At 42.4% G+C, this 26,838-nt stretch overlaps 1 protein-coding gene across 1 annotated transcript in view; it reads right to left on the bottom strand.

Annotated features, from left to right (window-relative positions):
- The window catches only part of RASA3 (RAS p21 protein activator 3), a gene marked incomplete at its 5' end in the record, with an annotated part of 84,172 nt that overhangs the window by 35,756 nt on the left and 21,578 nt on the right, over nt 1–26,838 (bottom strand). The window contains one exon of the mRNA XM_010180892.1: nt 21,715–21,791. Coding sequence (XP_010179194.1) covers nt 21,715–21,791 — 77 coding nt within the window. The remainder of the gene's footprint in view (nt 1–21,714; nt 21,792–26,838) is intronic.

The raw sequence follows: 26,838 nt of genomic DNA, 5'->3' as shown, positions 1-26,838 counted from the left end.
TCTCGTTTCAACATTTCTCTGAGAAGAAAAAAAATATTCAACATAATCCCAAAAAAAGTGAAAAAATGTTTCATGTTTCCCAAGTTAAAACCTACTGAGGAACGCAGCACCAATTGGAAACAAAGGCAGACAGGCCAGTGGCCAGAACCCTCCCTCCTGAAAACAAGTTCTGTTTCCACCAGGTAAGCCTGTTGGGTGGTGTATTTATGCAACTATAACTGAAAAAAATGGGTGAAGACAAACTCTGGAGCTCTTTGGGCAGATGAGTAGCACTACACTTGCAGTGTGAAATATCTTGCAAACTTCTGGGTGCTATGAAATCAGCAAGAAAAGTCATATCCATTTTACTGCTTTCAGTGACAGCAACTTTGATACAAAAAAAAAAAAAATCAAAAGACTCAAAACTGAAAAATTCAGTAACCGACTTGCACCACAATTTTATCCACAAAGTTATCTGGTAACATACGATGTGGACTTCAAATACAGTTTAACTACAGACCTATTACTTACTCTGCATAAAGGGAGGCAAAAGTTTAATACTCTACACCAGTAGAGGAATAGTTTTTGTACCAGAGGAGGTACAATCTGGATGGGTTCACACAGTCCTAGGAAGTACACAAAGTTTGAAGAGGACTCTAAGGGGGCACACACAGAAGCTGAAGTGATACGTTACACTCACAGCTGGATTCTCACACCTATGATCCCACAGAATAAAGGCGAAGAAATTGGCTTAATACAGGCAGCCCCCAGTGATGCACTCACTCATCAGCTTCTCATCTGCATAGCCCCTGCATGCATGGAAAGCATTCAGTGATTAACACAGATGACTCCTTTTCTCATTGCTGATTCGCTAACACTAGTGCAAAAGAGAATTATGTTCTGTATTCTGGGTACTCAGCTGAAATCATAGATGAAAACCATTGAAAAAGTTATGAAATAGTTGGATGGATTGCATAGGCACTGTGCTGGTTTTAAAAAGCAGGTAGATGAGGTACTTAAGGATATGGTTTAGGGGGTAGACAGGAACGGTTGGACATGATGATCTCAGAGGTCTTTTCCAACCGAGCGATTCTGTGTGTGTGTGTATGATTTCACTACAAGTTTACCTTCCACGCAGACAGAGTTTAGAAGCCTCCTCAATGGCTGGTTTAGCAGGTACCTGATATTGCAGAGTGCGAATCACGCAAAGAGCAAAATCCAAGCCACAGACTCTATCCCAGCACCAGCAGGAAATGAAAGGTGCAAGCTCCAGTAGTTCTCAATGTCAAGCAACACACAACATATGGGGATTTAGCTGTCTTTCCTCACAAAATAAGAATTAAGGGGCACATAACGAAATCACCAGACAGCAGATTTAAAATAAACAAAAGGAAGTACTTTCCCACACACAATGCACAACGAAACTGCAAAACTTATTGCTTTGGGATATCGTGGAGGCCAAAAGAATACATGAAAACCAGGACTACACAAACTCATGGAGTGTAAGTTTGCAGGCAACTATTAAAGCTTAATGGTCCAGAACCACAGAATCTCAGGAGTTGGAAGGGTCCTCAAAAGATCATCCAGTCCAATCCCCTGCCAGAGCAGGATCACCTAGACCAGGTCACACAGGAACACGTCCAGGGGGGTCTTGAATGTCTCCAGAGAAGGAGACTCCACAACCTCTCTGGGCAGCCTGGTCCAGTGCTCTGGCACCCTCACAGTGAAAAAGTTTTTCCTCGTGTTCAGATGACCCTCCTATGCTCCAGCTTGCTCCCACTGCCCCTTGTCCTGTCATTTGACATCAGAGAGAAGAGCCTGGCTCCCTCCTCCTGACACTTGCCCTTTACAAATGTATAAACATGAATGAGGTCATCCCTCAGTCTCCTCTTCTCCAAGCTAAAGAGACCCAGCTCCCTCAGCCGTTCCTCATAAGGGAGATGCTCCACTCCCTCAATCATCTCTGTGGCTCTGCACTGGGACTCTTTCAAGCAATTCCCTGTCCTTCTTGAACTGAGGGGCACAGAAGACTCCTCCAGCTCAGGAAAGCCCAAATCGTGGATCAAGCAGGGTGTAGCACTGGAGCAGTCATACCATATTTGAAGTATCACTCACCAGCAAATACCAGAAATGGTACTAGGCTAGGCCAGAGGGGCATTTAACACAGCAGGGTAGAGCTTATGTTCTCTGTGGAAAGAAAACAAAAACAAAACAAAACCAAACCACACAGATGTTCTCATGCAGTCACAATGACTTAAGACTAAGATGGTTCTTTGTGTGTGTTTGGAATGAGAAAAGCAAAAAAACAACCTTGAAAGAAACAAAAAGTGGGAAAACAGGAAACAGATGCCGACATAAACTGCATCCCAAGCCTTTCAGGTAATTTAAAAGTGGTTATTATTTAAGGATCTTGGAGAAAGCAGGCGAAAGACTGAAGACTCAGGATTTTGAGGAAGGAAGGCTATGTCTGGAGGGAGGCTCATTCTGGCTCTTGTACCTGACCAAGCATTGTGGGGAGAGACAATAAAATACAACAAGGCACAGGTCTGGTTGACTCACGTTAGTGTACAACCTCATTAGTTGCAGGAAACTGTACTGCTAGAGTTGCTTTCATTACAGCCATCTTCTTCAGTGATGAGAAAGCTGCAAGGTAAATTAACACTTCTCCTCTCCCAGCCTGGTACCAAAACACTGGCTTTAATTGGCAAGCAGGAGAAGAGCTAGAACCAAATGAGAGTTACTCAGAGACACGATAAAACGGAGCCTGAGTTCCACCACATGAGTATCACATCACTGAGACTGGAAGTTTATACCTGAATTAGATGAAAAAAAACATATGAAAGGAAATGTATCATAAAGGTATAATGGAGGGGGAGGGCGTGCTGAGAAGCAGTGAATAGAGCCAGTAAAAACAAAATTCCTTTGCTCTAATCATCTACAGAATTAATTTAACATATGTGTACTAGGATAATGAGGGGGAAAAAAAGCGTAGGCAATCAAGATTATTCAAGAATCACAAGTCAGCTCATCAGGCCCCAAGGGAAAAATCGTCTGGCAGCTGCTAGGACCTTTTCTGCCCAAGTGGTAGTTTCTGACGATGAGCTGTCTCAAGTCAGCCAGGCCGGGCTAGGCTAAGGTTAGTGCTGGGTCATATGGGAAAACTCTCAAAGCAGCTGCTTCACTATATTTTGCTTGTGGTTTATAAAATTAACAGGTTTCAAGGAACAAGACATTTCAGTTTTCAATGTGGTTCATGACCAAAACCTTCACAAGAGTAAATAAGCTATGGAAAATTCCCAGAGGGTAGAAGAAAACCTCAAACCCAAACACACTTTGAGCAGGCCCTCTTGCCTTTAAATTACATGATTACAGAAGTTGAGAGGGAGGCAGGGGGAGAAGGTTTTGAAAAAAGAACCCATTTTTGAATTTTTCAGCAAGGACTAAGCAGCTCACATCAGAGAGCATGGGCATTCCCTCTGCCTCTGGGCTGCCAACCAAGAGCTGGAGGCTGCAGTCCCTGAGACAGCCCCTACATGCTCAAAATTAGGCTTCGCATGCAAGCAACATCAGGATGATCCAAGCCTGTGGGCGTTCCACACCCCTTCCCTGGAATTGCAGAAGTTAGTTGAAAATTATAGGCTTTCTGAATAGTTCAGGATGTACATGTGTCATCAGCATCCTTGTGCACCAGAATGGACAACCAATGCAAAAATGAACACAGAGAAAAGAAACCAGAAGGGACATAGCTGTTCTTAAAATGTGTTCCCATATTTATTGTTCTTTCCAGACTAAATCACTTCCAATCACTATCCAGGGCCAGTTCTTCCTCCTGTTTCAGCCTAGGGTAGGGAACAGTACACCAGTCCCATCCTCTTTTCTCAAATCAGACTGTTTTCTTCTGGTGATTCCTCAACAGAAAATAAATACGTCTTCATTTCTACACAATCTTGCTTTCTATCACTGTACATAATCCATGTATTTTAACTGTGTTCACACACATACTGGGTTTCTGGGATCAATTTTAATGCCTGGCAAATTTACTGATGTATTTTATGAAGCTTCCACTTGTTCCACTTCCCTTTCGTTTCCTGATCTTGAGGCTTTGTCCCATCTCATATGAGTATTTTCTGGCCATACTCAGTGTCATTTCAGAGACAAGAGACTTCCTCCTCCCTGCTTGCTCTAGTGATCTAATTATTACTTTGACACCCTGTACTTTGTGCGGTAAGCCTGACCAAACAGAGAAGTAGCAACTTACAAGCAAACTGTGTGGCAGATTTGTCAGAACTGTCATCAAAACAACACATCTTTGGATTACGCTAAGTACTTCTTTGGTAAGACGCATTCCCCAGCGCTGGGTATATGACTGACTTTCTTAAGCTTCTCTGGATCTCTTCTTTTTAATTCAGTCCCCTACTGACTACAGGATCATCTTGTCACGTTATGTACTATTCTGAGTACCTTGTCTTCCAGAAGTAGCGGAGCACCTCTGAACAGTCTCCCTTTGTGAGTGGGCTTCTCAAGGCATATGAAATAGGCTATCAATCTTTCACTTCATAATAGAGCAGCCCAGTCTTTTTGTCTAGTCTGACAGTAAAGCAGCAGTGCTTCTCCTTTCCCTGCCACATTCAGCTCATTCTTGAATGCCCTTTTCTTTCAGTGCAGCCTTGCATCACGACCCAAGCTCTTTACTCATTCCCTGTGGTTTAAGAGAAAACTTTGAGGTAATGCTGCCTCACGAACTTCCATGTGTATCTTGGCCAACCTCACATCTGTGCTGGCACATGGTAGCTGCTCCCAGACCAGTGACCTGACTTCTGTCTTCCATTGCCAGCAGGAGCCGTTCCCAGGCCTCCCTCTTATTCCCTTGATCTGTGCCTGACCAGGACCTTGCTAAACCAGCCACATGCATGTGTTTTAGAGGGGCTTTGCCTGGATGTATCTGCACCCACCACTACTAAGCACAAAGGCACTATGTCTAGCTCAGAAATTCCCTGAATCATAAGTTGCTGGAGGCCAAGGGAGTGTATCATCATATGACTACTCTCATAATTCTTCATTTCCTACTGGACACAGTCATAGGTGAGTTTTGGTCTGACCAAATGTTACATCTGAACTGCTGTTAGAGCCCCTTCTGACAAACCTTCCACTTCCTCCTCGCTTCAAAAAGTGATCTATCAGATCTTCATTCAGGACTTAAACACACAACCTTTTTTTGCCAAGAGGCTGACTGAGTGGACTGTTTCTTCTGCAATAAGGAAAAAATCTTCTAAATTTACTCATTCTTCATTTTAAATTACACTCTGCCTCCATCATCAAAAATACTATGACAATTATGTCCCAACCTCCTCAAAATTTCTTTAGGAATCCACACTCTGACTCTGCCTTGCACCTGCCTGCAGTGAATAAGGAGGCCAGCAATACTGCACCCACATATTGAGTCAAGCCTTTGTCCTCTAAAGGAACATATGAAGCCAAAGGACCATGCCCACTCCCAGTAAGTGAACTCCAGTAAAAGCAGATCTCAAAAGTACCTATTCTTTGACTTCTGGAAGTGATCTACTTGTACCAAAACAAAATTTCCTACTATTCTTCTCACCTGCATGCTTTTTGTACTGGGAACAGACCAATTTCCTCTGAAAGCTGTCCTATCATGCTGGGAATTACCCACAGTGATGTGCCCTGGTTCATCTTCATCTTATGTCCCACTCAGACACAAAATGTTACACCACTATGTAGTGTCTGGTGAGCACTGACCACTCCCGGTAGAATAAACTGAGGAAAGGAAAGGGTGGAAAAATGTCCAAATAGATATCGCCACACTGAACAAAATACATCAATGCTTGCTTTATCATCATGATTTTTCAAGCCATTTCCCTACTACATTTTTTCATCTCTTCAGGAAACATGAAACCAGCGTCTTTATTCAATCCTCAACCACTGCTGCTCCCCAGTCTGTCCTTCCCTCTCTTTTACTGCTCCTCCAGGAAAACTTCTCTCCCTCAGAATCTCTAGTGGTACCATATCACTTTGGATGATACCTTCCTTCTTTTGGTTATGGGTTTTGTTTTGTTTTGGGCTTTTTTTGGTGAACAAACACGTTCTGGTTTACAGACAAGAAGACCTCTGCCATCCGCTTAACCTCTGAGAGGATTAATGCTTCACTGGAGCTACTTTCCCCACTTAACATGACAACTCACTATGCCACAAAGATCTATGGCATTAAATAAAATCCTATCCCATTCAAAAAAATGGCTCAACTTTACCTGGGACCAGCATTTCATTAAATGTGTATGCCCTTAAAATAAAGGCTATACAGCATTTGATGCACTGGCTCTGAAACATTCATATACAAGGTACATTATACAGTCACAACCACCCCCATTTCAGCTTCTGAAATCTGGACAGACTTTATGCAGATCAGACGAACAGGCTGTGCAGGCAACTATTTTGATTTTTCTCTTTAAAATACCCTCCAAAGCCTCCACATCAAAAGCACAACAGAAACCTTGAAACTCTGATATTACAGCTGCAACCCCACATAAGCACTGCCTTTTCTCCCACAAGCCTAGGTGAGTGCAGAATGCTTGCTGTCCATCAAAACATTTAAACATGTTCTTAAACCCGTGTTATCCTGAACACAGGTTCCTTCCTGAGTCGGCCTGCAATGGTTTTTGCAGCCTCATGCAGCATCTAGATTAACTTTTAGTTTTCACTGGAAAGCTCTGTATGTGCAACATTTCTGTCACGCACATACAATTCTTGTTAATAAAAGGCTGGTAATGGTGATTTCCTTCAGACAGAGCAGAGGAAGAGGAATTGGCTGCTGATGTTTGTGTTTGAGCAACAATTTATTTCCCAGGTATTTACTGAAGACATTTTATAGCAAAACAAGAACAAATATTCATATAAAGCCAACCAATTATATATAGAAAGCAAATGAAAGCATGAAAGCTAATGAGCACAACCCCACTTCCCATTCTAAACCAAATAATATTAGAGATATTACAGTAAAACTACTGCAAAAAAGAGTAGGTTTTTTTAGACAGTGCAAAAACTGCTTCATTAAATGTAAGAAAGAATTACTGTCAATACATAGACATCCCTAAAACCATCTCAAACCACTTCAAATACACCACCAAATTTTCTTGTATCAGTAGACATCAAAACATTTTTAATAGTCTAAAAATCAGATGAACTTCTTTCTGCTATCAATATGGGAGCTGCCCTCCATGCTACAGTTCAGAACATCCCATTTGCTTCCCAGTATCAGCTCTAGACTTTTAAAACTACACATTTACAGAGTACCATCTGTACTCTGTACTAAATAAAGAGAACACACTAAAAAGTGGGTGTTCTCACAGGACAGGGAGTTAAACCATTAGCACCTAAGCCAGTTTACGACCCAATTACAGAAGAGTTGCAAGATTCCCAAAAGCCACTTCAGGACAGTTTTCAGTTGGCTTAATATAAAAAATGGTTAAATTATCTTCTGTGACAGTGCCCTGAAGCCTTGAACAAGGACACAAGCTTGCTCTTGCTGAAATTCTGAACTGCACTGATTTAGTGACTATTACTGGCACTGACATCATAATTCCCTTCTGCCTTGGTCTTGGACTTATAACCCCAGTTATTAACAGGGAGCAACAGCCAAATGTCAGGAGAGTAAAGAGAAAGGGTAAGTAGGGAGGAGGAGTTATTTCTAGCACACGTTGGTTTTCAGGAGACAAAAGAGCCAAATACTAGTTGCAGCAAAGCAAGAAGTATGTAAAAATTATAAGGTAATAGGCAACATAAAAAGAGGGTACAATCAGGAAAGGACAAATTTGCTTAATGACAAAATTATATTGGTTCTTTCAGAGAAAGTGAAGAAATTTGAATTTTATGTAGTATGGCAGGAAGCCAAGGAGCAGGTCAACGTATCGAGGCAGTTGCAGAAGCATTTGTGTTAAAACAAGTGGTCGGGAATGTAAGAGGAGTGAAGCACAAAACGAGAACAATTACAATGTGCAGTAAACAATTAGAGCCCAGATAACAGCTTTAACTGATCTGACCGTGGCCTAGGGCAATATTAAATGGAAGCAACGAGATAGCATCTGTACGGGCAGATAAGGAAAGAAAGACCACCAAAGACCAAAAGGCAGCATGGGCATCAAACACAGAAAGGCTGTTATGGCTACATCATGAACCCAGCCAGTGACGCTAAAATCTCCCATGTTGTTCTTTTTTGCTTGAAAATGTAGGTTGGTGTCAAGAAGGTGCACAGTGTGCTACATGAGGATCACAAAGATGATCAAAGGGCTGGAGCACCTCTCCTGTGAAGACAGGCTGAGAGAGTTGGGGTTGTTCAGCCTGGAGAAGAGAAGGCTCCCGGGGGGACCTTATAGCAGCCTTACAATACCTGAAAGGTGTCTACAAGAAATGTGGGGAAGAGCTGTTCACTAGGGCATGTAGCGATAGGACGAGGGGTAATGGTTTGAAACTAGAAAAGGGTAGATTTAGGCTGCATATTAGGAAAAAGTTCTTCAATATGAGGGTGGCAGATCACTGAACAGGTTGCCCAGAGAGGCGGTAGAAACCCCATTCCTGGCAATATTCAAGGTCAGGCTTGATGGAGCTCTGAGCAACCTGATCTAATGCAGTGGGGTTGGACTGGATGATCTTCAAAGCTCCCTTCCAACCCAATACATTCCATGATTCTGTGATACGGGATATACAGGGTTTATGGAAAGTAAACTGCAACGATCTCTGACTTGAGGCCTGCCCACCTCTAACCTGTTCCCAGGCTGAACACAGCACAACTCCCCCCTTTCAGGCACTGCCTGCCTGTCACTGCACACAGGCAGGAGCACATAAGAAACAAATTAAGCTGCATGAGCATGTCCTGACTTTCCCCCTCTGCCAGGCAGTGGGGGCCACAAGCATCTACATCTATTAGATGGATTGCTGGCCATATGACAAGAAAGAAGATAAAACGAAGAAGCTGGTTTGGGGAGGACTGAAATTCATCCCAAAGATGGAGTGCAATACCTGGCAGGGAAAAAGTTACTGAGAAATTACCCAAGAAAAATCTTTTGAGCTTTCTGGTGGGGATCCAATTACGAAGTAAGTAAAAAGATAAGAGATGAAGAGACTAAAGCCAGAAGCTTTAAAGAACTTATGTCAGACAGAAGGAAATAAAGTACCCTGGGGAGTGGGGGTGAGGGTATTCAACTGTAAGAAACAAAAAAGCCACACAAAAGGGTTTCCTACCAAACTGGCGAGTAAGGGTTTCCTTCAAAGTGCTGAGTATAGCTAAGTTTAATAACTACCCAGATTGGTCATAAACAGTAATATTTTAAATAAAAGTCCAGACATGCTGGTAAGCAACCTGAACAGAAAGATATCTGTAACACCCAGGAGAGCATGAAGTACAGCAGACTGGAGGAAGGCATCTGAATCTCAGGTCACAATGCACATGAACCACAGGCATCAGTAACCCAGAACTCAGGACCCAGGACCAAGGGAACGCATCAGCTGAGTCTGGATCAAATCTCAGCTTTTGGGTGACAGGGGGTGCACACAGAAAGGGAAGGCAAGGGAATGAGATGGTTTAACACAAGCAGTGGCACCAACAGAATGAAAACCCAGTCAGCTTCTCATCCCTACCCACTCCAAGTATAATGATTTCTCCACTAAATAAATCCTTGAAGGCTCTTTCACATAGTCTTACATCATGTATTTAATTAGATACATTATAGTAGCAAATATATCTTTCTAAATTAAAAAAAGCTCAGTTTAAAAAAAGAAACAGAATAATTATCTGTGGACCTAGAACACAAAGGTGCCTTCAAATACTACACAGAGGCTACAACCTTCTGTATTGAGTGTGCCTTGGCACACCGGCGGTAGGTGACACTTTTAATGTTTTAAAAAACAACTTTTGATTACATTTATGTGCATAATCAGATGATCTGGCATCTTGATTAACAATAGCTATTATTAAAGGGCAGTGATCTTTCCTACACATGCAATACTTTAATTAAGGAATTCAAATTAAGCTCATTCATCACAACCACTGAAACCTGATGGCAGTTAAGTTGCCAACTGAGCCGCAAAGTAAAGCTGCTGCATGGAATTCACTTTGGCAAGAGAACTGGGCTAAGGTTATGTAAACTGTGTCACAGTTAACATGAAAATGCTCTCCAACTAGAATTAAAAAAATAATACTATTAACTTGATGCTGTCTAGATTTACATCACTAAAGAGATGTTAACATATCACATTGTTCCTACATAAAATGCAGGGACGAAACATGGAAGGTTAAAAAAAACCCAACAAAACAAATCACACAGTATCAGGTACTATATATCAGTAAAATCAATGCATTAGAGCCTCAAAAACTGTTTTATTAAAAAAAGCAAGCACAGAAATGTTCAATCCAAATCAGCAGTCAGATACACCCTGGTTGTACCGGACAGGAAGAAGAACTGTGGAGTCTTCTTTAGTTATCCAAACAGCAACACACAGATCAGGCTTGTTCAGTTTTAATTACCTGTATTTTTCACACTAAGAGCAGGTGGAGCTATTCATTCCAAGAAGCACAAACATCATAGGCATCAAAAACTACATTTTGCAACAGACCTTTCCACTAAATTAACTGAAAACCCCTCCTGAATGCCTCTGACAAGAGGAGAGATCAAATAGGATTCCTAAACCATTCATTTAAAAACAGCTCTCACAGGATGGTGACTTGCCTACTTCAAATCGTTCCTCTGATCCCACTTAATGCATTGTGACACTTCATGATGCTAAAATCACACTGTGAATATAATACAGAAATTACAGGAAGGATGTTTTGGGGCCATTCAGTGGAAACATCAATGAAAGTGGGTCCTGCAGACAAAACCTTCAATTAAGCAGTAAAACCTTCTTAATAAAGCATCATCCTCTGCAACACCTCAACTGTAAAGCACTGGACTCCTGAGACTCTCCACAATTTTTAAGATGTTCAGAAAATACCCACCTGGAATGATCCTGACTGATGCTTTTTCCTCTAAAAACGTACAGACATACTGCCTTATAGGTAGTGTTTCAGAAAAAGAAGGAAAGAAAAAAAAGCCCATTAAATGATTTAGACTTTTCTGAGTGATGACTTACTACTGAGTCATCGCAGAGCAATGCCCAGCAGGCGTCTGGACAGGAAGGCACAGACTTTTAATGGAAGACAAAAGAATTTGACCAGTTGGACAGGATAAAGGACCAGGTGCAATTTCCTGCATATGAGAGCACATTAGAATGGTAAACCTGGTTCCTCACCAGGAGCAAAATGTCGCACATATTGTGAACAGCTTCCGCTGCCATGCTGTCCCGTTTTACTTTCTAGTGTGCAAGGTCAGCCATGCCCTAGGTTCAGCTAAAGCCTGTGTTATCCCATCTAAAGAAGGCTCTGCTTCACCAAGTGGTGGTTACACTGTTGTTGGTACAGCATTAAGATCCCCGGTGACGAAAACCAATGCAAAGTAAGCACACTCTCGAGAAGTTTTTAGTGTCTTGTCACCTTAGCTCTTCTCAGGGAAAAATAAGATGCAAATCAGGGCACGGTCAGGTAGGCATTCTGGTTTAACCGGCTGTAATTAATAGCCCACATCAGCTTCATAATTCCACTTATTTCACAAACAGTTCATACTTGCATTAAGTTTCTCCTCATATTTTGGGACCAAAAGGGATCACTGGGATCACATAGTCTGGCCTCTTTCAAGACAGTGATGAAAGCTCTCACACAGTAGCTCTCATCTAGTCAAGCTGTGCAATAAGTTCACAATGTCTACTGCATCTCCAGAGCACCTTCTGGAAAGAAGAGGCTTAACTCAAAGGTCTCACAATGATTAAAATATCCTTACAGTGTTGCACAGGAAACTGTTCACTGATTAATGACCATGACTCAAAAAACAAGTGTTTTACTGCTTGATACCCACACAATCTGAAGGACTCTCCTCCGAGTAGCGTGCATACCACGGTTTCATCACTGTAAAGGTTTTGTTGCATAAATCAAATACTCACTCATTGTGAGACACAAGTACCAGGTCTTCAATTCTTCCTGTAGCTCTTCTATGAACCTTTCTGACTTTAACAGCATCCTTCCTAGCCTGGTCTCCTAAAGACGCAGGCTTAACAGAAAATGCTTTCTGTCTACGTTTGGCCACCAATCTCGTGCTGATGATTTTTTTTAATCAGTTGGTGATTTGTAGAATCACAGAACCACGGAATGGTTTAGGTGGGAAGGGACCTTAAAGATCATCTGGTCCAACCCCCCTGCCATGGGCAGGGACACCTCCCACCAGACCAGGTTGCTCAGAGCCCCATCCAACCTGGCCTTGAACACTTCCAGGAAGGGGGCATCCACAACTTCCCTGGGCAACCTGTGCCAATGTCTCACCGCCCTCACAGATTTCCACAAAAATCGAGTAAGTGGCAGAGAGCTCAAAAGAAACTCCAATTCTACTAATTTTGTTAAATCCAACGGCTGTGGAGGGCACTACTGGATGACTCCAGAGAGGAAAGAGCTGCACATGGCATTTTAGCAATTCTCTGTAGCCTTTCAACAGTGTATAAATAGTGAGAGTCAGCCATCGCACTGTACCACCTCTTACGAACACGATATTTAGGCTAACAGGGCAGGAAACTGGACAATAAGGCAGTGGCTGTCAAACAACTAAAAAGGTAACAGTACATCAAAAAACAGCACAAAAAGCAGGCAGCACATCTGCAGTTATATAGAGCTTGGCTGAATTCTTGCTTCTGTTTGAAGCTTGTATGAAATTATGACAAAACCATCAGCTTGGAAGCAAGTCAACTGTAAAATGAGTTCAAATTAATTGCAGACACTACTGCCTCCAAATGCACAGCCTCCTTGCCAATTTCTGTGCTTGTTAGAATGGTATCTTGCATTTTCTTTCAACGTATTTCAGTTTTCTCTTTGTATCTGAGAGAACAAAATGATGAAAGGAGGAACCAGCAAACTACCTTGTACAGAGAGAAGGAAAAGAGTGGGACAGTGAAAATGACTGATCTCAAAGTGATATTAAATGAAAATTGAATACTAAAAGACTCTTAATCTTTCCTACTCACAAGTGCTTTCTATGTTACAAATACAGAATTAGCAACACAGATGAAATATTTCACAATAAACTCTTACTGGAAATGCCAGCAAATGGCATCCAAGGCAAAGGTTTACACCAGGGAGTAGACAGACACCTGGTGATTTTAGCACTGTAGATTATAGTGCATAACCAGTTGCACCCCCAATACAATAATGCACCCAGAAACACAAATGTGGTTTCCAGCACATTCAGATGCATAAGTGAAAGAGATACTTTCTCATTATTGCCACATACACTGTCAGACCTTTTGCAATCACTTCCTCTCAACAAATAGGTCTATGAACAAGAGTTGATGAAGGGTGTTTCCTATGCCTTGTGTACCACATCTTTACTCTCCCTATACTTGAAAAAACCCAACTTCAACACCTGCAACCTTGCAACTTCCCCTTTACTCTCCAGCTCCCCCTGTTCCTATCATACCTTGATGGCCCCACTTCCCTGTTCTGCTACCTAAATCTCACCTTGGCAAGCACTGCTCTCGGAGCAATGCACAAACTTGCAGAGAAAAGTGTGATTTGTGAGTTGTGTCCCATCACGTTGCTCCTTCAGAAGCTTCACCAGCATTGGTTTTAGATGGTGCCTGCCACAGAAATGGTAGGAATTCCAACAGTCATACAAATTTACCTTTGGATTCTGCCAAATACCGTGTACTTTAAAGAGCCTTTTGATCCAGGTCATGTTGCAAGACAGCTAACTAATTTGTCTTAGAGCCCTACGGCAAAATTAATTGAACTGCTCCAGCTGATCATCATTAAAGTGATCAGTGAAATAAAAACTGCAGACCTTTGAGGTACTTTCAGCATATCTGAGGTGTTAACAACGTGCAGTTCTCAAAAGCCATGCATGTCTTACTAATGCAGATACTACAGGAATACTCTCTAATGTCCCAAACCACACTGTGGCCTCAAGCACATTTAGAAGTTAAAAATAATTTCTCAAAAGGATTTATGCTTGAAGAATTTACCTCCATTTATAATCCCAGCCTATGTTTACTTTGGGTAAAAGAGGAAGTACCCTCACGTCATTTAAACAGTGGACTTACTGTTGAAACAGACTGACTTAGAAAAGTTACCTTCCAGCCTTGAACCACAGACTCGGTTTTATACATATTCCAGAGAGCTGTGTCATGATGATTCAATCCCAAAATGGCAAGCACTTTAAAACACATTCTGCTGGAGGGGGACTACCGCCAAAGGGCCTAATTGAAGAAGTTGCTCTTGATGAGGATTACAGATAAGAAATTTGTTTGAGATTTGAGTAAAACAAGATTTCATGAACAGAGGAGAAGCACTGAAGAAACACTGAAAAAAAAACCAAAGGGTGAAACTGAAACTTCATTTAGTGGGAAACCTGGCAGCTGGAAGAGATGGTATTTATAGATAAGGGGAGGTTTGATGGACAATGAGCAATTTAAACTTGATTTAGGCTACAAAACAGTCAAGAAAAGTTTTGGTCAATGGAAAAGGGGAGAGAATCACTTAGATGGCAGGCAATGCAACCACAAGCTTTCCAGAGCTGGGAGGAAGGCCACAAAATTGATGTACTATGCTAAAGGCTTGGACAGAGATCTACATCCATTCCTTCTCTCTTCCCTTCCCTACTCCCCAGAACCTGCAGTATTGCAGCACTACATGCTAAAAATACCAGATACTATGTGATTTCATCTCTGAGCAATTTTCCCCAACCAGTTTGTTATGAAACACACACAAGATTAAAAGCACGACCAAGATGCAAGCCTGCAGGAAAAGGCACAGCTTAATGCAGGGTATGCTCTCTAGAAAAAGAAGGCTGTGATACCTTTTAATGGATGCACAAGTTTATTGAAAATGAAGCCCTGAAACCACTTTCTGCCCCCATCAGCATTTTCTACCAGGAGCAAACAGAAGTTGAAATTTTTCAGAATACCACAAGGCAACCTGATTGATGCACATATTAAACTGGCCTGCTGGTAGTCAGCAATACCATTTTTCTTTCTTCCTAACTGATTCAGCTTATATTCCAGGCAGGAAAATTGGCTTCATTTGACCCTGAAGCAAGTTCAAAGCTGGCTGGATGCTTTATGTCTCTGCAGAGGAGTAGAAACTTGTCTGAAGCAATACATAGACATATGTTCTCTAAAGCTGGAAGCAGCAAACCCAAGGGGCAGGGTGGCTTGGGGACTCATTTCAAATGTAGGCAAAGAGCGCAGAGAGCTGCAACACTGCAGGAAGAGCACCCACTGCCAGCTCTGACCTCAGGCTACTGCCAGGCTCAACAGGAGCTGCAGCCCTGCACCAGGCCAACAGACCATAAAGAGCCCGAGGCTCAGCACTGCTGCCTCACAGAGTAACAAAATACTGTCATCAGTGCACTGCCTCTGTGAGGGAACACCTCCTGGCTCCTGGTGGCTTTTTGGCAGAACAGCAACTCTGATTTGGAAAAAGAAAACCTAGTATGGCATGCCACACGTGAGAGAGGAGCAAACTATGCTCTACACCACTGACAAGTAACCAGAGCCCACACACCACCACCACCACCACCTATTAAACTGGAATACTATGGGAGATTAAATAAACTGCACCAAGCTAATGGGTCCCAATGTTTTCTGCACTAAAATAGCATTCAGAAAAAAATAAATCACAAAACAGCACAGAAAAGCATTATCTAAACTTTGCTGGCTACCCTTTCTGCACTCCCGCTTTTCACTCTTAACAGCAGCCACAACAGGAAGCAGACAAAATTTGGTAATAGGTACAATATAGCCACTCATTTCCAAGTTCTCTCTTTAAGCCAACCCTTTAGTTACCTATTCCTGGGATCTGATGAAGATACTTATCTACAGGAAAGTAAACTAGCTCCGCTGTAAATGAGAAAAGCAGGAAACAAACAAGTTAATAAAGGAAAATTCTCAGATGACTCAAAAGATGATGCCTGTATGTTTTAATTTCACACAAAAGCATTTAAACATATTCCATGACTGAAGGACTAGCTGCACTCCTGTAGTGTTTCAAGGTGTCACTGGTGACAACAGCAAACCTTCATCAGACAAGACAGGATCATGTTTTCCTCTTACTCTCAGATTAGGATGAAGACTGCTGATCCACAAGCAGGAAATGCCATCATCTCAGCCTTTCTGACTAGGCCTGATATACGTGGCTTTGCCCTTCAGGAGCTGTAACTAGCAAAACAGAGGCTGACTCTTCCAAATGTTCAAAATGGAGCATCTTTTACATTAACCTTAGAAAAATCATACTGTATAAGAGAATCTTAAACAGCTACATAATGCAAGACTGATTTAGGGCAATGGTTGTCACCTGCAAGCAACGTGCTGCCCACACCACTTTCCGGCAAAGCTCCTAGACAAGGAAATTCAAATCTATAATGTGAGCAATGGGAGAGGAAGGTCAAATGCTGCCCACTGCATGCTCTGTTCACACTGCAGAGAAGGCTGGGGAACCATCGCCAAGTCCCAGCACTCTCAGCCCCAGGCAGAGACCTTCTGCTGTAACCACACTTGACAAATGACACCTTCTTCCTTACCTCTCTCTTCCTCTTCAGAAGGGCTTCTAAAGCTCTTATGCCCACAGCTTAGTCACTGTTCTCTTAATGACCCCTGCAGTGTTTATCTTGGGGATGTCATATCTACTTATTGTTTCCTTTCCTGCTTGCTCTTGCAAACAGCCTATTTAAGTTTGTTTCACATGGTCAGAACACATCTTGTAGAGCTCTCAAGAGAGCTGCACAGCATTTAAGTTTAATTCATAAACTAATGCAGAGCAGTGACATCTTCCACGCCAGGGATACAAATGCTTCCTTTATCAAATAAAATTTCAGCACTGCTAATGTATTGGTAGACTCACGCATCACTTACTGCAAAACTGTTACTACATATGAAAGACATCAGTGGTTCCTAAACCACATACGTTATTATTTAGCCATATAGATTTACTGGGAGGGCTGGGGGAGAACAAAAGGAGGAGCGGGGAGGAGGTGGAAGCTTCCCAAAGCAGATGTTTCCAAGCTTTTTTAAATGTAAGAGACAAGACATAAGACAAGACTTGAAGGAGCAGCTGGGGACACTGAATAAATACAGACATTTAAATGTGACTAATTACATACACATGCTGGAATCCTCAAAGGAAGATCAGGGAGCCAGGCTCCCAGCTCATGCTGACTTTCAACAGGAGTTGAGTGGCCTGTTCCTTCAGGCATGCTGGAAGTCAGATGTCATCTTGCTAAATACAGAACACCGCTTCTAAATGTTGCCTCTGGTAGCTTAACCACAGTGAAGCTACACATTTCTACAAAGCTATCTGCAGGAGCCTTCCTCTTCATTAAAAAAATACAAATGCATGTACCTGCTCATCCTAGCCTATGTTGCTCTGTGAGATGAGGGGAAGTTGTCTGGACCAGGCCGGAGGCCTTCAAAGCCCCTGGGGAACCACCTTTCTGTGCTAAACACCAGTACATTGCACAGAACCTGCTCTAACAATGGTGGAGAAAGGTTTACAAAAGGTCTGGGGCTCCTTTCTGAGTGCTTCTGTTGTGTAGCAGGGAAGGGTTTCTGTATACAGCTCAGTAAAAAATTAGGGAGAAGCACATGCCACTGTTTTTCAGATGTATTCATGGAGTATGGGTACACACACTCCATTCACGATTTAGTTCAAACACTTCAACCTGGCGTGGCTCCTGAAAGAGCATCCTTCTCTGGTCCTTGCTACTCATTCTCCTTCCTCTGCACTAGAGAAAAAGAACAGTGCAGTGTCGAGGATGCAAAGGATTAAGGCCTGATTCAGCTTAAAAAAAAAAAAAAAAAAAAAGGGAAAAGAATAGAAATGCAGCTTCCAGGAGCTGTGTACCAGCACAAAGGGGTAGGTATGGACACAAGCAGCAGGAAGCATGGGAAAGCCTTGAGCACTTCTTTTCATGGCTTTAGTACTACAAAATGTTCATAAATTACAAACATTTCTGGCAGGTGACAAACAAGAGATGGCCTTCACTTTACAGTGAATGGAGGGTGGGGGCAGGCGTTGGTAGCCACAACAAGCAGCAGCTGACTGGAAGAAGACAACATGAGAACTTCTGTGAGTGAAGGGCAGAGAGGAGAGAAGCCAAAATCTACTGAGTTAGACTTACTTTTTCCTAGTGCTCACGGTGAGTCACTACATGGCACAACGGTAGCTGGTACAAGTGCAGTCCATACGTGGTGTCTTATCTGACAAGCACTTGGGCAAAGGCCTGCACTCAGCAGGCTGTAGGCCTGCTCTCTGGGCTTGATATGAACATAGGACACGTGAAGAGCCGGCATCCTGAGTAGTGTAACAGGGACATGAGAGACTCATGGAGACCCAGCTGACAGCTGTATCCAAGCCAGGACATCAGGCTGGACATCCACTAGGAGCACTGGGTTTCACAGCAGTCCCACGGAGGGAGCCCACAAGTAGCAAAGTGCTCCCAAAAGGAGTGTGCAAAAGTGACAGTCTTGGTTCTTACGGAGGATGAGAGCAGGAGCCACTGGGAGACACAGTAAGTCCTAGTGTGGTGCTGTCAGTGTAACGTTTAAATCCACTAATGCTTCTCCTTATAATCCCTTTTGCAGAGATTCAGTCCAGGAGATTGTGCTGTAGCAGCTGGCAGAAATGAGAGCCTCTGAAGGGCTCTGACGAAGCACAACAGCTTAGTGGTTTAGGGCTAAATGAAAGTATTGAATGCTTCCTAAGGAGAACCTATTAGGTAACAGTTTTTAAACTGATTTTTCTGCTGCTTCTGCAGAGGCTAAGGAAGCCCACATGCCTTTTACATTTTAAAATAATTTACTACTTACTGTTCAAATGCTCAATACTCAACAACTTTAATTTGCCCTTCCATTCAGATTAATTTTCCCAGCCACCCATCCAGCTGAGTGTTCACGGTGGGCTCCACAGGACTGCAGTCAGGCTCAGCAAGGCCCCAGCAGCTTTCGAGGCTTTCTGGAATGCAGAGGAGGCAGAAGCGCACACAGCCTCAGAGCCCACACTGGTGAAGACCTATGGGGCAAGCTGGTAAGAAAGTTGATCTTTGTTTTCTGGATAGGTAAAAGAAGTTTCCTAATTAGGCCTAGTCTTCATTCAGCCTGCATACATGTCTTTGAACACAAGCACTGCTCTGGGGCTTAAAAAAGCACACGTCGCTAAGGTATTTTTAAACAGCTGCCCACTGGAAGCAGCTTTTGTTCTCCTTGTGGATCTGAACTGTTTAACCAGATATATCTATGAGGCCATTTGTGAGACAGTGTTTATCTCTGCAACCAAGAGCTCCATTAAAATTAAAAAAAATGTAAAATAAGAAAAGGAATTCAAGAAGTTCACCACACAAGTATTACATTCATCAGAACAGTCTGCTTTTAAGATGAAGCAGTCCTAGTTTCTTGCTTATGGTTTTACAGCCTCATCTTGCTCACTGCAACAAATTCATAGGCTGTCCACAAGAAAATCGGTTATCTTCACAAAACTCAATTGGAAGCTGCACCCCCCCAACACACCCAGTCTCGGCTTTTCAGTCACGAACTAACTATAAGAAAGGTTCTGCCTCCCCTACCTTTGCTGCTTTTCCCACTGGCAAATTCTGGCTACAAAGACATTTAGTTGAGCACTGCTTAATTACCACACTCTTTTCTTATGTGCCCAAGCACTAGAACCAAACTATCTTGAACAAACCTGAACAAGATGTCAGATCACATGGAAAAACATTGAGAGCTGCAGTTCGCTATATACCTTCCTAAAGTTAACAGTGTGGCACAAATTAAATGCTGGGCTACATTCTGAAGTGCTCCCCCGTCCCCATCAATGTAATCTTTCCCTTTTGCTTCATCACTCCCTTTTCACTCGTGAGACACATTGCCATGAAAACCTGCACCCGTGGAACCACATAGTCTAGAAATATTTTTATTCCCCAAGTATTTCCTCTGCATCATAGAAAGTAAACAAAACAGTCAAATCAAGGCCATACAGACAAAAAATTGAATCAAGATTTAAAACCTGTCTGGTCAAGTGAACAGAAAGGTTGAAAAACATACTGCATGCTGCCATACTGTTAAAGTTGTCATTGCCTTATTGCTTTACACGAAACAAGAAGCTGCATTTGTTACATGTTAAGAAGGACTTTTTCAGACAACCATTTCTAGGATTTCAGGATTTTCACTGAAAAATCCATTGGTGCTATAACGTTACCAGGTCTCATTTAACTGAAGAAAAAACCTTCAAAAGAAAGCTGTCTGTGGCATGGCATACTCTCTCAAAACAGAACAAAGCAAGGCAACCACTTCTGAAGGCCCTTCAGTATACCACCTAATTATTCAAAATAGACCATGGTGAGAGCGGAAGGGTGTTCCAGTTAATCTGTATTTGCAGAGTCTCAGACATCAGTGTCTTAACCCACAATTAGGGTTTGAAGTATACAGACAGAGGCCTCTGTGGCTGTATCACGCCACTAAGGAGTACACTACACATGAAAGGCCAAAGCAAAAAACTAAGTGTCTATTACTCAGGACAACTGTGTCCCAGTGGCACTGTGCCCTGGTGAACAAGTTCACTGGAGCTCAGAGCCTACACAGCGACTTGCACCAGACTATCCCTGTTATTCACTCTGCCTCAACACGGCAGACTGCAGAGAGAAAGATTTCAAATGTGCCTGCTCACAGGGCTCTGGTAGGGCCTGGATGGCTACAGGGTATACACACAGGCACATAAGATCACCTACTCCTGCACATCCTCACATCTACAGCGTGCCTGGAAGGATGGAGGTCAACCACATGGTTCATCTGCATTTGTTAACAGGTCCTAGATGCAAAGACTACCACAACAGCTTAATTACAAAGCCTTAACGAAGGCAGTAACAAAATGATGTCAAATACTGGTCTGAAAATAGGGCTGGTCAGAACTTGCCTAGCAGAGCATTTTTACTATTGACATAATTGCCAAACAGCTAGAAGTGATGCCCACACTCTGATTCTGACAGCTCGTCTGCCAAACAGGGAATGCAAAGCAGATTCCTGACAGAAGCCAACCAGCTCTGCCACTGCTCCTCAAGGAACCACCTGAAAGGCTTTGGTATGGTCAGAAAGCAATGGCCTTCCAGATACATCCTCAGAGGAAGGCAAAATCTTGACTCCCATCCGAGTCCCGTGGCTGCTGGGTTTCAATTTGTCTGAGACTGGATGGCCGATTTTGAGACCGCTTTAATAACTGACAGCAGACTTTTGTTAGTTAACTCCGCTCTGTAATACTCTGTCACCACACAAGTTGTGCTACCAATTTGCTTAGCTGGTAAGGTCCTTAATGCAAATCAGAAGGACTTTAATATTATCCTTTGATCTCTTTTTAGTATTTATGCCGTGACTAAATTGGCTAAGTGATTTATAACATTTAAGAGTATTAGGAAGAAAATTATGTAGATTATGTGGAGAGGAGAAAATGAAAAAACTTGCATCCTATAAATTCGTAAGGGTATCATCGATTAAGAATATTCAATGTCCAATCAATATTTTGATTCCTCCAACTATTTTTACATGTAGTACTGCACACTCTCTGTAATCAGTGTGTTTCACATAACTCTGCAGTTACATTTCAAATCCTACCGTGTTGCAAGCTTATGGCAGACGACACCCGTGTCTGTTATGACTTCACTCAGTCTCAGCTCGAGGTGGACCTTCCCCTGAAACACACCAAAAACCAGATGAAAAGTTAGTTTTATGCATAGCCAGCCGCACCATTCCAACTTAAAACAAGTCAGTTAATGCAAGTAATTCCAAGAGGAGTGTAAAGATTAAACTACAGCTGTGTAGTTAAGGTATTTCAGCTGCTAAAGAATCCAGATTAGTAGCCATTTCACTGAATTTCAGTGCGTAATTCCCATCATTATCTTATCTGTATGTTTTACTAATTGAGAGATATGGAGTGCCTGTGGTCTGACACAAAAATATTGTGTTGGAGCTTTATCTGTATTTAGTATTTTAAATATGAAGCAAACATCCGCAACACAATCATTGAAAAAATATCACAGCAGCATGTTATAAATGAACACCGACACATTTGAAACATTCGAAAAATGAAAATTATTAAATAATACAAACTGTGAGACAAGTATCCATAAAACTACATTGGGCAACTTAAAAAGTTCAACCATGCTGCCAGCCTTCATAGCATCTGCTATTACGGAGTCTTCAGCTCCTTACCATCACATTAACTTTATTATGACTTGGGCTAAGATGTTATGCTCAAATATGCTAAGAAAATAAAGGCAATCATGAACACGAACTGCATTCCTCTTATTAACTCTGTTACATTTCAAAACATGAGCATTCACTCCCACTGCCAGAAACTCAGCACCACTCTTTCAGTGTATATACAGTACATGTAAAATACATCTTGTTATTGACCTATTCTGACATGTCAGCACTGCCCAATCATCTTCTACAAATCAACATGGCCAAAATTCACTACTACTCACCTTCCTAACTGTCTCCCCTTCACCCTTTCTACCGAAGGATCCTAAAATCCACCCTGCTAGTTAGTCAGAAGTCTAATGCGGGTGTCATCTTCGATTCAGATCTACCTTAACTCATACAAAAGCCTGTTGCCACCCCTTTCGTAGGCTCTTCCAGATTTGACCTTTCCTCTTTTTGCACATGACCAAAACTCTTGCCAGAGACTTTCCTGTCCGTTCTGCCTACTTACAGCAACGTCCTGCTCTATGAAGACATCTGTCCTGTGTAACAGAGGAGAGTGAAGATCAAACCCTGGCCTCAAGTTGCACCTACACTGCTCAGATCTACTTCCTCTACAGCAGATTTGTCTGGAAGAAATTTGGTAAAAGCAGCACAAAGCACAGCAGGGAATGAAGTAACAACTAAGTAGCAGGGACATTCAGAAGTTCAGTTTAAGGTCATTCCGTGGTCCTCTTATATTTAGCAGCATAAAAATCCTACTGAAGTCAGTGCCTGGATACTTGTCCTGAAGAAGCCTACGAGAGATTCTGCATCTTACTGTGACAGTCATTCTCTCCCCATCCCTGTATACCCCCCCCCACTTTCTCAGCACCATTCCTTCTGCACTATCTTGAATGCACGCTTCACACTTTCCTGCATTTCACACTTTCAATTCTCAAACCTCTTATCACCTACTTATACATGCAACCCTAGAATGGTTTCAATTGGAAAAGACCTTTAAGATCATCAAGCCTAACCCTCAATCCAGCCCTTCTAAGACCATGTCCCTAAGCGTGACATCAACCTGTCTTTTAAACACTTCCAGAGATGGTGATTCAACCACCAACCTGGGCAGCCTGTGTCAGTGCTTGACAATCCTTACAATAAGGAAATTCCTCCTAATATCCAACCTAAACCTCCCCTGGCGCAACTTGAGGCCATTACCCCCTGTCGTATCACTAGCTACGAGGGAGATGAGACCAGCTCCCACCTCACTACAACCTCCTTTCAGGTAGTTGTAAAGATGGTATGGTCTCCCCTCAGCCTCCTCTGGGCTAAACAATCCCAGCTCCCTCAGCCACTCCTCATAATTCTTGAGCTCCAGACCCTTCACCAGCTTTGTTTCCCTTCTCTGGACACACTCCAGGATTTCAATGTCCTTCTTGTAGTGGGGGGCCCAAAACTGAACACAGGATTTGAGGTGCAGCCTCACCAGTGCTGACTACAGGGGAAGGATCACTTCCGTGCTCCTGCTGGCCACACTATTCTTGATGTAGACCAGGACGCTGTTGGCCTTCTTGGCCGCCTGGGCACACTGCTGGCTCAGTACTAATACCTTTAGTATTAATTAATACCTTCAATATTCTGACCCAGTAGAGGTTTTTCCTGTCTGAGGGCTGGAACACAGGCCTTTCAAGTACATGTGGCAGATGACACTGATGTTCATCCAGAAAATAAGGAGAAAAAAAAGATCTCTCCAAGCTGCATAAAAGCCCATGTTGCAGAGGCATCGCAGCAGCTCGCTGGCATTTTGAACAGGGAAGGACCTAAACCTGTGTGGGAGTTTAAAAAGATTGCTCCTGCTAGGCATCTTTTGCATAATTTTTAACAAAAGAATAAAAACAAACAATGCAAAACCCAAACATGTTGCATTTGGCTGTCAGACTCCTGATTCTTCATGTCCGTTTCAGCAAGACGTGAATCCTCCTTCACTCTGTCAGGGTACGCAAATGTCAACATCCGTCATTTCCTTCTAAACAGAAGCCTGTCCTCTTAAATAAGAGAAGGATTTCTCTGCACAAATGAGTAAAGCCACTTCTAGACTCATCTCTTAAGAGTCAGTACCACTGCAGGGCCCATCATACCCACACATAACAAGGGCTAAGCACGCAACCCGCTGAGAACTCCAGTTTAAGCAGGATGGTTTTCTGGTTTCAGTTTTACTCCATTTTCCCTTACTCTTCACTGTTCTCTCTTCTTCTGGTTTTATCATAGGAACGCTCTGGATAAGTTTATATTCTGAACCTGTAATAACACTGCTGCCTTCTTTGTTGATACCCTGCATATTACCAGAAAAATCAACACTAATACAAGTTCTGAAGAAATTAAGATACAGGAATAGATATTAAGGAACTCCAGAAAAAAATATCCCTTTATGGAATAATATCAAGAAGGTAAGAGAATGTTTTTAGTGAAATATTTCTGCTTATCTTAAGCAAAAACGAGACTGACCTCTCTCAGGAAAGAAAGAATGCTTCAGTACACTTAAGTGAGTCTGAATGCAAACTTACCTACAGTGCCAACTTGCTCGACCTCACACAGACTACAATGGAAGCTCCCTGTTTTAGAAATAAGGCTGTAAAAATCCTTTTAAGTCAGCAGTACTTTGCACATTTTCCCAGCTGCATATAAGTACAAAAATATAGAGCTGCCACCTTTGGGCTGAGAGCCATGTTTTCCTGCAGCTCTCATTCTTCTCTTGCAAAGGCTTTCAAAACGGTCACAGCCGCTCAAAAGTGATTCAAAGCTTCAGACAGCAAAACACAGGTCATGGGATTCCCAGAACACCTCCCGACTTCCAGTTAAAAACTCAAATACCTAAACGCATTCAAGTAAGGCTACAGTAACATACTCGCAGGTCTAATTCACAGAAAACACAACTCCTACATAAACAGAATGTTTTTTTCCCCAATCAACTATACTGTTAGGCAAAACATAAGGATTCCTCTGAATAAATTTACTCCTGAGCAATGTCATCAGTTTGTTTACAAAATACCAGACAATGCATTTTTCAAAGGGAAGACAGAAAAGTATGCAATGAATCAGTATCATAAAATCTAACCAACAGAAGGCCAACTGATCACCTGTATTAGACTATACGTACCACAGAAACAGAGAGCTGCAAATGTCTATCTTTACTGACAACTTATAATAGAGAAATTCTTATTTTTAATATCAAAAGAACCACTGTGATAATAACAAGCACTCTTACTAGGTGTGCACAATTACTGACAGCTTTTACAAGCAGAAAATATAGGATAATGCAGCAGGAGAAGAAGTCTGTTGTCCCTGTTTTACAGCTGAAACACCATGGCTTGGTCCTGCTCAGACAGAAGCCCTGTTGCAGAGCCAGGGATCGAGTCCTCTGTCCTACCCATAAAGCTTTTTTTCCTTCAGCACAGAGAAAAAACTCTGAGAAGAAGCTGGAGGTTTGACAATTTTGAAGTATAACACATTAATGGCTAAAAACATTTCCATAAAAATGTGTTTTGGAAAGTTCCTAGAAGCAGCTATGCTCGGTCATGATATCCTTCACATGTGGAAGGGTAGGACTTTTTCAAGGAACAGGCTGAAGGAGCGCCAACTCCACTGCTGAACACTTCCTTTTCCATAAACCCCAGCTGATATGGATGGGTGGGTTCACAGGTCGCACGTCCTTCCTAATCACATCTAACAGCACATAATGGGGTCACTTGGCTTCCATTTCTCAGGTTTTGATTAAAGAAGCCATCAGTAGATTGAACTTCTTGTAGGGAGGTAGAAGATATTCAAAAGGAAATCAGTAACAATCCAAACCTTTAAAGGGCCTTACTGAGGAAAACAAAATATGCTATCCCTGTTAAATATCCCCTTTACTAAAAATAATAGAATAAAGTTCTAGTCTTGTTAACATTCTCGCACACTAACAGGTATCAGGGAGAACTGAAATCTGAAAAAACAAACTGATACTGATCATAAGCTTGCAAAGAAAATAAAAAAGCAGAGTCAAAGTCTTGTTTTAAGAGATACAGGAAAATCCTGCCTCCAACAACCTCATTTCTCCTTAGAATGTAGCTGTGAGTTTCTGTGGGCTGAAACACCAGAAAACAGGTCATAAAATCACTGAATGCATTGTGTTGGAAGAGACCTTTAAAGGTCATCTAGTCCACCCCCCCTGCGGTAAGCAGGGACATCTTTATATCAGGTTGCTCAGAGCCCCATCAAGCCTGACCTTGAATATCTCCAGGGATGGAGTCTCCATCACCTCTCTGGGCAACGTGACCACCCTCACAGTAAAGAGCTTCTCCCTAATGTCTAATCTAAATCTACCCTGCTGTAGTTTAAAACCATAACCCCTTGTTCTATCACTACCTGCCCTTGTAAACAGTCCCTTCCCAGCTTTCTTGCAGACTCCCTTCAGGTACTGAAAGGTCCCCCTGGAGCCTTCTCTTCTCCAGGCTGAACAACCCCAACTCTCTCAGCCTGTCTTCGCAGGAGAGGTGCTCCAGCCCTTAG

The sequence above is a fragment of the Mesitornis unicolor genome, unplaced genomic scaffold (genome assembly GCF_000695765.1).
Source record: "Mesitornis unicolor isolate BGI_N332 unplaced genomic scaffold, ASM69576v1 scaffold9793, whole genome shotgun sequence".
Classification (NCBI taxonomy): Eukaryota; Metazoa; Chordata; class Aves; order Mesitornithiformes; family Mesitornithidae; genus Mesitornis; species Mesitornis unicolor.
Note: the sequence above shows the minus strand (reverse complement) of the source record. Positions and strands in the feature narration are given on the sequence as shown.